The sequence below is a fragment of the Cimex lectularius genome, unplaced genomic scaffold (assembly GCF_000648675.2).
Source record: "Cimex lectularius strain Harlan isolate CLEC.00 unplaced genomic scaffold, Clec_2.1 scaffold2, whole genome shotgun sequence".
Classification (NCBI taxonomy): domain Eukaryota; kingdom Metazoa; phylum Arthropoda; class Insecta; order Hemiptera; family Cimicidae; genus Cimex; species Cimex lectularius.
The window spans coordinates 4770497-4782276 of NW_019394219.1; the positions used below are offsets into that span (position 1 = coordinate 4770497).

The 11780-nt window shown below is 34.1% G+C and overlaps 1 protein-coding gene across 2 annotated transcripts; it reads right to left on the reverse strand.

The window, feature by feature from the left end:
- Nucleotides 1-687: 687 nt before the first annotated feature.
- LOC112128284 lies at nt 688-5020 on the reverse strand. Of its 2 annotated transcripts, none has more exons than XM_024230281.1 (3): nt 4911-5020; nt 888-1046; nt 688-790 (listed from the first exon to the last, which is right to left on the reverse strand). In XM_024230281.1, the coding sequence occupies exons 1-3, from the start codon at nt 4942-4944 to the stop codon at nt 750-752; spliced, it is 234 nt and encodes a 77-aa protein (XP_024086049.1). In that variant the 5' UTR covers nt 4945-5020; the 3' UTR covers nt 688-749. The 2 variants fall into 2 exon arrangements, with proteins under 2 accessions (XP_024086049.1, XP_024086048.1); XM_024230280.1 differs by having other exon boundaries at nt 882-1046.
- Nucleotides 5021-11780: the final 6760 nt, after the last annotated feature.

Sequence of the window (11780 nt, forward strand, 5' to 3'; positions counted from 1 at the left end):
TGGAAAATCAGGTTGTGTCATTTGGTGCAAGCCTCTCACATAGCGCTATGTAGATATGTTAATGCAATAGTCGTCGAGAAGTTTAAAGAGAAGGAGTCGAAAGTGGCTCTTCTTGTCCTTCAGCTGATCTCTGTTCAAATAAGATTGATGCAAATGAGTATTTAGTTTGGTTAACTGAAGCAATCAGAGAGCGCTTCTGTTTGCTTTCAACGGCCATTAGTTTCCATTGTTTACTCGCCAACAGGTCTCTTTGCTGCTTCCTTTTAAGATGGTGTATAATTAAACGTGAAAAGGATTTCCATTCTATCTGGTTTGCTTGATAGCCTTCATTTACAGAAATCTTTGGTTATTTTTATACTTTTTACGATAAATTAGTAAGGAGTTTTCTCGATTAAAGATCGGCTCGTGATAATAACACGAAGGTGTTTGGGGCGTGAATCGTGACCCTGTTTAGGGGCAGAAGCGGTTTGATGTAATTTGGAGTAAATTAATCTTTGTTCTCTCTTGGTTGACGTTTATGGCTAAGTGAATTGGTTTGAGGTCCCTGTATGCTGTAATAAGACAATACCTGTTAGCAGGGGCAATCCATCTTCCTCCCATTTCAACAAAGCCCAATACGTCAAACTTCACCCGACTGGTAACAGCAGAAACAGAGGGATTATCGTAATATCATATTATTTTGAGTTATTTAATTTTAATTTTTTATTTATTTATTAAAATAGAAATTATATTATTACATAATAAACTGTTCAATCATTCTTGCACTCTCCTTTATGCAGCAGGATAAAATCTGAAAAAAAATTAATGAACTTATCGACTTGAAATAAACAGGTTGTGAGTTTAAAATTACTACAACTAGAAAAAAATGGAAATTCCTTAACGTTTACTTTTTCCAGAAGTACAATTGAAACAATTGAGCTGGCAAATGTTCTTGAACGTCTCTGTTTCCTTTGATTTCAAAGAATCTCGAGCGCATATCAAATTACTTCCAGGGCAATTGCACTGACACTTCACTGGCTGACCATAGCACGTACCTGCGACTAGGGCTGAAATTTAATAGTGATTATTATTTATAGAATTAAATGTTTTATGTCTGCTATATCTATTCTACTTAAATGTTTTTTCCTCTATGTAACAAAAATTGTTTTCGCTAATAATGTTTCATAATTGTAGTACAACTGAAGTAAACGTTTTAAAAATGATTATTTGGTGATCGTGAGATCCGATCTGGTATGACCTAGGTTTTAGAAAAACATTTTCTTTATCGTGCAACGTTTCGAACTTTATTGAGATCATCATCAGGGCTCAAAATGTTTTTTTGTGTATGACGGCTGGTTCAAGGAAATATATGAGCAAATTCAATTTCAGCATGAACCGTATCTATGAAAAAGATAGTAATTATGTACTACCAAAAAATGTTAAACAAAGTTTTATGGCAAATTTATATAATGCTAGAAGTGCAGCCAAAAGCCGTGTTGTTCAAACCATATTAAATGTTGACATAAATATATGAATAATAAAAACAGGTGGTATTTTACGGCTACAATATTTAAGATTAGGGGTGAATTATTGCAACTTAATTATTCTAGAGTTTGAGCTTAGGATTTGTAGAAATGTGCCCTTCCAACATTGGAGCTATTGAAAACATGTACCGGTTCACAGCAATATGTCCAATGTGTGGTGATTAGTGACTGTTAATCGATATTTATTTAAAAATCGTGAGATGCGGCCTGGTGTGATTTAGGTTTCAGAAAAACATTTTCTTTATCGTGCCAACGTTTCGATCTTTATTGAGATCATCGTCAGGGCCTGGGATTTACAAACATTGTTTACATATAACAATTACACTTACTTTTCCACATCCAAAATGTAGTTGTGAAAATGTTTTTCTGAAACCTACATCACACCAGGCCGCATCTCACGATTTTTAAATTAAATATTCCCAATGTTTAAATACTACTAAATTAAAAAATAAATACCAGTATATACACCAAAGGTTGTTTAAAAAAAAAAAAAAAAAAAAAAAAAAAAAAAAAAAAAAAAAAAAAAAAAAAAAAAAAAAAAAAAAAAAAAAAATTGGATGGGAGAATTGACTAATTTGAATCGTAGCAACTAGGAAAATTTAGTCAGTTATGTGCTGAATCGTATAACTATAGAATAATTTTAATTGAAGAATTCAATTTTCAGTTGGAATTTTTATTTTTATTTTTAAATATTGTTTCTAAAACACATCTGAATGAACACTCCTATGGAGAGCAAAGTCCATGTAGTTTGTATTTTTAAAACTTTGTAACGTAAAAAGATGTTTTGTATCGTGAAAATTAACAAAATACATTTGTTATTATTATAAATAATCGTTTTAACGAAAATATTTGAAAACTAATAAATATTTCATACCTAAGGCTTGTATGATTGTATGGTGTGTGTGTGTGTGTGAAAGAGAGAGAGAGAGAGAGAGTGAGTGGAACCGTACCTACACACAAGATTTTACATGATAAATATCGATCTTTTTTTCTATAAATTTTTCGAATAAACCTAAAATTATGGAATACCTCGTTACGATTTAAAATAGTGAACTCGCTACCTCCATTTGCCCCAACTTTAAACTTCAAGCATTTCAACTCTATCTAAACCACAATGAAGATTTGAAAGATGAAATGACGTTAAACTTGAAAAAAATTAATAATATTCGAAAGCCCTTGAATTTCAAATAGAGCTAGCTCTAGACCTACGCAGTCAATTTAACTACTGATATTAATTACTGTTTATTTTAAAAACATTTACAATATAAACTAACAGTGGTTTTATTTATATGTAAAACGAACACTTTATATTTAATTACGATTTTAAAACTTAAATTTTTTTAGTTTTAAAAAATTGAAGATTTATGGGTTATAATTTTCTATGGGCATAACTATGCTGGGGTTATAATTTTTTTATAATTATTTATTTGCATCTTTTACTCTATAATCGCAAAGCAAATTGTTCATTGTGCTGTTTACATCCGTAGCGAGGTTATCTCGAGTCCATCTTGGAAAAAGGCTTCGAGACGTGGAAATTTCTTAATAAGGGAAGTAGTAGAACTAAGGAGCTTGAGCTAAAAGATCAGAATGGATAAAAAGATGCGTGTAAAACTGGGACAAGCGGGAACTGATTAATTCCATAGCATCCTTAACAAAGGAAATGTGAGGTCATTGCAGATATTGAGGTTATAGACGTAGTAAGGAGCCTGGAAAATTCTTCCGAAGATTTTTGCTTGGAATGCTTAGATGTTATTTGGCTTGTTAGTACCTGTGGTTTCGTAAGGTCGAAATAACTTTTCTACATGGATAATTGCTGTGTACAATCGTTTCCGATGTCGATCCTAGTAATCCTTGAGTGCCCAAGTGGTTTGTGGATGTTGGGTTCGCAATCCGTCTACTGTCTAAGTATTGTCCTGAGCATTTAATTTGAGTAATGTTCATTGCTCTTATTGTATAAACCAGCTGTAATTTTAAGATCAACGTAATTTGATTGGATTTGCCTATGCCAAGTTGTTTTTTCACATTTTGCACCATTATTTCATGATATGCTCATGGATATTGACGTGACTTGGGCAGGATTTATGTTAGAAGGTCACATTGCGGTATCATCATAGGAAAGTGTAAACTTGGCGTATGGCTGAATTGGGAAGGTCAGCAAATTAATTATTATATAATATAAGATAGGAGCAAGAATGCACCCTTGTCGAACGCCTGCTTGGATCGGTCTTGTTTCTGTGCATTCATAGCCACATTTTGAAAAATAGATTGGCTAAATTTTAGGATTAGTAAAGAGTAGATAGATTAATTATTGAAACTTAACATTTCTTATTCAGCTATGATTTCCAATCATTACATTAAATAAAATAATTTTGTATACCATTTTACACTATTGTAATACTTTGACGAGCGTTGTAAACTATTTGCAATTAAGAGATAACTTATTAGATTGCAATTAATACTTTCAGCTTGTAATCACTAGTTAAGTATTTAATAAAAATTACTTTGATGATGATTAATTACATATTGCTGCGACTTTAAAAAAGATGTATCGCAAATTTTGGATTTAGGTTAGTTTGAATAGTTACCGTTTAAACTTTTTCCTATTGCGTATTGTTTTGGAAAAAGGTTGGTGTCATAATATGGACTGGGACACTTGCATGTATTAATAATTAATCAATAAATAAGTAATATGTATAATACGATGAATTCATGACATAACACAAATTTTTAAGTAATAATTGTCTCATCGGTGTTAATACAAATATAAGACAGTTACTAAAAAAAAGAAAAAATAGTAATCAAACGCACGAAATATTTATTTTTGAGAATTTATTATTATAAGAAAACATTAGAATTATTTCTGTAATTATAATTTCGATATCACGTTAAAAAAAGAAGAAAGGGAGATTATTATCTGTTAGAACATATTTACAGAAACGTTTAATTATAGCATTTAAATTTGTTTATCTGAACGTAAGTGATTTAATTTGTAAAAAAGATATTAATTTTTCTCTTTATCTTGAATAGTCACATAGATACACGAGAACTATAAGCGTCTTTTTTTTAATGAAACCTTGGAATTGTTGAGTAGGTTTTACTCATTATCACATTTCAATATTTCATGTTTGTCTACCTTCAAAAACACCTTGTAAATTACCGATGTCATTTTACAAAAACGTCATGTTTGAAAAAATTTACTTTTTAACCTGTGCGGTTTATTCAAAATATAATAACATAAAGAATATCATAAACAAACCCGTCTCACAGAACTATTGCAGTTGTGAAATATCGTTTTAAGAAAACGAAAAAAAAGAAAAGCCATTCAGGTAGGAAGGAAAACAAGCGTATAAATCAAATTTGTTGTGTCAAAAGGACTGGGTAACATACCGAATATCAAAACCAGAGAAACGATACTCCTCATCTTGGCACGGACACTTCTAGATACGAAGGAAGACTGGTAGTACAAACGGCTTATCTTTTACACGATTGTCCCCGCCTCGACGATCTTTGAAAATTTCCCATACCGGTTTTTTTAATCCTTCTGGTGAATAATTCATAGCCACTGCAGGTGGACAATGGCGCGCAATAAACCCGCCGCACCGTCTCGCTCATTTGACTTTTGACATTTGACAATCAAAAAGAGCGACCGGAAAATCGACCACTGTCGGTCTTGACCGATTTTCGTTCCTGACCGAACGACATTGAACGAGTAAATAAATAGATAAAACAACAAAGTTAAATGGAAAACTGTCCTTCGACACATAGATGCTACAATAACAACAATAATTTTGTCCTGGAGACATTTTTCATTTAATTTAAAACCTTTGATGTGATAACTTTCGGACATCGTAAAAAATAGATATTGTTTGAGGAACAAATTAGAACATCAAAAGAAAAGCAAATACAGAATAAATCTAGGTGAAAATATTTTCACGTAAATCCAGATTACCTGATAACAAGAATTTACTTCTAACAAGGAGAAATTCTGAATGTGCGATCACCGATTTCAATGATTTTTTTTCGGTGATGATTCTATGTTGAAAAAGGTTATAGGCGTTTCCTCGAGTTCTTGACAATGGACTCTAAGGGACGAGAAATTTTTGAATAAACCAATCAGTTTTTTAACCTAGGATAAGAAAACTTATACAATATCGTATATAATTATGATGGTTATGATTTGGATAAATGATTATGATCTACCTCCTATTTTAAACGTGTTCCTTAATAATATTTGTCATACAAATTAATCACTAATTTAAAATTTATTTTCTTACAGTATTCATTAGGATAATTATTATTAGGATATAGTTGTACGACAAACTTACCCATCTCTATCATTTTTATTAACCAGTTGATTCCTCTAAACTTGGTTCACGTTTTGACAAACTTTCTGCACAAATTAAACGCTTCACAAATGTGGCCTCCACTTTATCCACTAAAACAAATGAAAATCTTTTCTCTGAAGGGCAAATACACACTTATTCTCGATTCGAAAAATTATTAACAACCACTCTCAATCCAAACCCTCCCTGCACTGCACCTTCCCAACACCCTCCAGTACAGCATTAGATAATATGCAAACAGGCCCGAATATTTTTACAAAGTAAAATTTTGTACAATTAGCGGGGAAGCGGGCCGTCCAACTGCTCGCCTATTAGCGACTCACGTCCTCACGTTTTCCATTCTAACAAAAAGTATACAGCAAGCAAAATACCGTCACTATCAATAGCATCTAATGACAATAATCCCCCCCCCCAAAAAAAAATATTATCAATAATCTATCTTTTTTTAAAATCTAAAACACCAATTATTTTTTCAAGCCATATATTTCAAACGCCATGCATTTTTGGTCACGTCTCTGGTGTTCTTCCCTATTCAAAGCTGTTATTTTAATGAAGTAGAACAGCTCTAGAAGGTGTTTCTGATTAGCATGTAATTAAAGGCAAATTTCTACTGGTATACTGAAGGCTCCAAAACCGACAAGGGTACGGGAGCTGAGGTTTTTGGGATGAACCCCAAGAACGAACTGACGGCAAAACTAGGCAAGTATGCTACAGTTTTCAAATCATAGCGATCGAAAAATGTGCCAGAGAAATAAAAAGATTAGAAATACATTCCCGGAAGATAGCCATTTTGTCTGACAGCCAGGCTGCTCTCAGGGCTTTAGCCCCATGAGAGGCGAAGGCAAGGAGGGTTTGGAAATGCATGGAGGCCCTGACGGAAGCCAGCGACACTAATGACCTGACCCCTGGCATGTGTCCCTGGACATTCGGGGCAAAGAGACAACGAAAAGGTTGACATGCTGGCCAAAAAGAGAGCATTCGTTGTCCGCTTGACCAAAAAAAATTCTTTTCATTGGTTTTGGTTGACATAAAAAAGTCAGTGTCACAAGCGGGATTCGAAAATCTAATAAAATTTAATACAAAATGAAGTGTACTTAACTAAAGCTCTCCGTGGCCATTTCATTTGTCGCATCAAATAGATTACACGATATTTGAAAAATGGCAAAAAGGAGGGGAAATTCAAAAGGTGGGGTTGAGATGCGAGTTGGTGTCCGAGTGGATCCAACTCACGATAGCCCAAGTGGTAGAGCAGCGGCGTTTTCGCAAAAGGTCGTGGGTTCGAATCCCGCTCGTGACACTGACTTTTTTATCTCAACCAAAACCTTAATAAATTGAAAATAATTTATTCGGTCAAGAGGACTACGAAACCTAATACAAAAAATTAATATTAATATTTTAAAAGACAAGATATAACAACAAGATGAATTAATTGAAATGTTAATTATAAAAAAATAATATAAAAAATCGTAAAAGGTTTAAAAAATTTAATTAATTTTAAGCACGCTTATGAAGTTTTATTAAGGAAATAAACGAGCTATTAAAACTATTCTAATTATTCTTCAGAAACAGTTGTCGTTTACTCTGTATCGAATAAGAGTAACTTATTAAATAGAAACTCGGCAAAAATCAGCCGCGGAAAGTTGACAGAGGGGAGGTTTGTATGCTTAAAATTAGGAGGAAAACAAAAATTCTTTCCCCAAGTCCTTGCGTTCTCAGTTAAGAAAACTAATTCTGAAGGGAAACTAATTGCAGGCGTCGATTTCAAAGTCTAAGCCAAACTCGGAGACAAACTGTAGCCGTTTCTCTCTGGAGCCTCCTGAAAACTTTCCCCGATCCAATATCGCACCTTGGACCACTAAAATGTTAATGAAACCAGTAATTCAACAGTTGCCTGGAGTTTTCCCCTGGGGCTCGGCTGTTCCTCCTTTTCTCTTCGTGTTTATTAAGGCGGCTCTTGGTGTACAGCCAGCTTGAGCTTCAGCCAGCCTAGAAAAAGATTTATAGCTCTGGCTCTATCCGCTATCTATATCATACACTTTGCCGCAAACCAGCAAGTACGACGAAATTTTGGAGCCCTCCCTCCACTCGCTACGGATACATTGCGCAACTTCATTTATTTATATATAGACTGAGAGGCAAAAACGGTGGCCACACACGTTCTTTTTAGTCAATACTTAATTTTTACTTTTTGTTGTTTACTAGATATTTTAACATAAAAATATAAGATATATCTAACTAAAAAATTTACATAGAAAATTAAACTTAATAAAACAATATTTCCAAAAATGTTACTATAGAAACAACAAAGAAAATATTCTATTCAATCCAGAGATTTCGTTCTGTTACTTTTAACACCGCATGCAGTCCACGTGGCATCAATTTTATGAGGTTTTGAATGTAATGTTGTGGAATATTTTCACACTCCTACAACAACGCCATGCTCAATTCCTGCAAATTCCTTGGCATCACTGGGCGGCTTTTACACTCTTTGAAAACTCGACCGAAAGGGGTTCGATGTTTTAAGACGGGACAACATGCTGGACACTCCAAACGTTGAATTGAAACCCGTTCCAAGCAGTCACCAACGATAGTCTCATCGTCATGCATCAAAGTAAAGCCGGCGGAAATTAGTGATAACGAACAACTTCTTATGATAACACATCTTCAATGTACCGCGCAGCTGTTAGGTAACCCTCGATGAAGATCAAGTTTGACCGCCCAAACCATAACCCTACCACCTCCAAGCTTCTCCGGAGTGAAATGTTGCGGGGATATATCGCTTTCCTGTTCTTCTCCAATCCCTTTCTCCGCCGTTAGAAGACCTCAAACCAAATACTGACGCATCCGAAAACAAAATTTTAGTCCTACTTGCTCAGACCAATTGAAGTGATTTCTGATGAAACTTCAACTGTTCTGGGCATTATCAGAAGTTCTGGACCAGAAGCGAACCTTCTCGCACGCAATCCAACTCCCGAAAGTCTTCACCTTTCAGTGACAATAACAAGGCTTTTTAATCTCAAATTTTGGTTCCTCTCGGACGCGCGCTGGTGTGGTAGCAAAAAAATAATGAAAATAATTAAATAAACTAAAATTTAACAAAACCCCAATACCTGCGGTGATTGGGTGTGTAGTCCTCGCCAATCTTCATTTCAGCACCGAGCAATGCAGCACCTAAACGCTCAATGTAATAAACCTAGGCCTTGATAATATGATGGCTTAGATTATTATTTACTACTAGATTGATACCGGCTGTCCGATATCACTCCCGCGATTTGAAATTAAACGGAAACTAAACTGAAAACAATTTTAAGTCTGGAAGTAAGGAGTGCGAATTGTATGCTCGCAAGGAAGCAAGACGTTAGTTCCACTCGGACGCATGAGAGTAAGTCACGGCTGGAGCAAGCTACGGACTCAGTCACTTATCGGCCCGTTTAGGGATTAGGGCGCAAGGGAATGGGGCAGCATTTGAACGGAAACATGAATACTTACGCTAATTACCTTGCGTAAACAACGCTCTTGAGCAAAATGAGCGCTGCTCTGTGTTTTCTTAGATATGACGTTTTACTTCATCCTAAAATCCTACTTAATGATTCATTCATTTCATTCGTATCATATGAATTATATAGATATTTTCTATGGTGGTACTTCTCAATTAGCTGATTATAGCACAGATGCAGGGCTACCCCAAGAAAATATTTTATGGCTCGTACTTCACACAATGCTCACCACAAAATTTTTTTTAAAGATACTTACCACCGACGCGGATGATACCGCCAGCTTTTCTTCTCATAAAGATTCCTTCAGCTTAACTAGAAACCTGCAAACCCTAGGTACATTTTGAATCCCTTGAGCTGTGGTTCAACCGGTCGTAAATGACAATAAACTTGAAAAAAGTTAACAAGAAATTCGCACCTTTTGACGAATAACAACTCCCATCTACTACAAAATGGCATTAGTATTCTTGTGTCACTAACTAATGTAGTACCTTGAGCTATACCTACCAACATCCTGGGCGTCCTTGGAACCCTCAGACAATAGCGAGAGAAAAGCAAGAAATTAACAACTAAAGAGATAGATAGATAGATAGATAGATACAGATAGATAGATAGACAGATAGATAGATAGATAGATAGATAGATAGATAGATAGATAGATAGATAGATAGATAGATAGATAGATAGAAAGATAGATTGAGAGAGAAGTAAACAATAGAGAGAGAGAGAGAGAGAGAGAGAGAGAGAGAGAGAGAGAGAGAGAGAGAGAGAGAGAGATGTATGTATGTGATTATATTTTTTATTGTATGTAAGCTGCAAGTTATAACAATTGATTTTGTGAAAGGCCCTCAGGCGTCTGTCAATACGCTACCATGATTTTACATAAAAATAAAAAACATATAATCCAGCATTATTGTTAATGCGAGCGAATTTTGAATGAATGTTTACCGTGCACAGAATCTTGAATCGGAATTTTAAGTGATTTGTCCTCCCCTCCCCAACAGAAAGTCGTCGTAATTAAAAAACAAACAAATAAAAGTACGATAAAGTTTATTTACAAAACGGGCAAACAAAGTTGTAAGCGTATTACTTAACAAAGGGACGAGCATTTTAAAAATGAAGAAGAATTACTGGAATGTTTAAGCTTTTGATTCAACATTAATGAAATGTATCGTTTTATGCAAATTGTTTGTTTAAAAAGTTAAGTCAGATTTAAGTATACTTTTTGGCAATGTTATTTAGACTTTAGAAAAGGAAACACATTAGACATTACTTAATATTTAATCTAATCATTCTTCTTCCTTTCTTTTTTATTTCTTTACTTCTCTCTCTCTCTCTCTCTCTCACTCTCTCTCTCTCTCTCTCTCTCTCTCTCTCTCTCCCCCTTTCTAATTTTCTCTATTTATATCTACATATTCCAACCCACTATCCGTCTCTCTTTCGCTCAATTAATGTAACCTGTTCCTTTAACTTTACAGTTAAAACTTTTCTTTCTCCATAGCTTGCCTAGAAAGTTTGCAAGTAAAAAAATCCGTTGTTAGCGTCCATCAACTTAGCTAATTTTTAGTTTGTACTTAATTGTTTGGAAACTCAAATACATTAGAAATGTTTTTATCGTTTTTCCTTGTTTGATATACTAAATTGATGAATGTCTTATTTATTGACTGTTTTGGATTTTTTTCTATTAAAACAGAAATAATCGATTCACGTTACGTCATTGTTGGTAGGAGTAAACCTATTTAAAAACCAGGTGACCATGATCATAACGACGTCTAGTTTAACTTGCATTTTGTTTGAAAATCAGCTGTGAGCAAGTACTGTTCGTTCGTTTGCGACCTTTTATAGAATTTTAGGAGGTATATCAGTCGAATTTCTAAAATTATCTTGCTTTTTGCTACCCCGTTATCCTTAGGAATCCGTTAAAACTGAACAGTTTTTCAATCCGAACAACACGCTTTTCATTAGCCTAGTATTGAATTGAATTCCGTCAATATTTCTATTATATTTTGTTTATGCCTGCGGCCTGTTGAATTAGATTGGTCTTCTCTGATCGTTCTGGACCGCCCAGCCTCGCTGGTTTTGTTTTCCAGACCTGGATCGAATATCACTACTACAACATAATTTTAAATTACTTGCATCGTAATTGTAATTATTTCAAACTTTTTTTCCCAAATCAAACTAAACGTAAAATAACATATTAATTAATGAAAAATTTTCGATTTTTTTAGCATTCAATTAAAACTTAAAATTTTATCTTAATTTTTTGAAAAGAAAAACTGTCTAAGTATAAAAAAAGAAAATACAATAGATACGAAATATACTTCTAATTCTAGTCAAGGAAATGGAGCTATCTGTTGGGACGTGCATGAACTATATATCTAGGCTATATTTTCCAGATGTTCTTTCTCTGCGATAAGTGA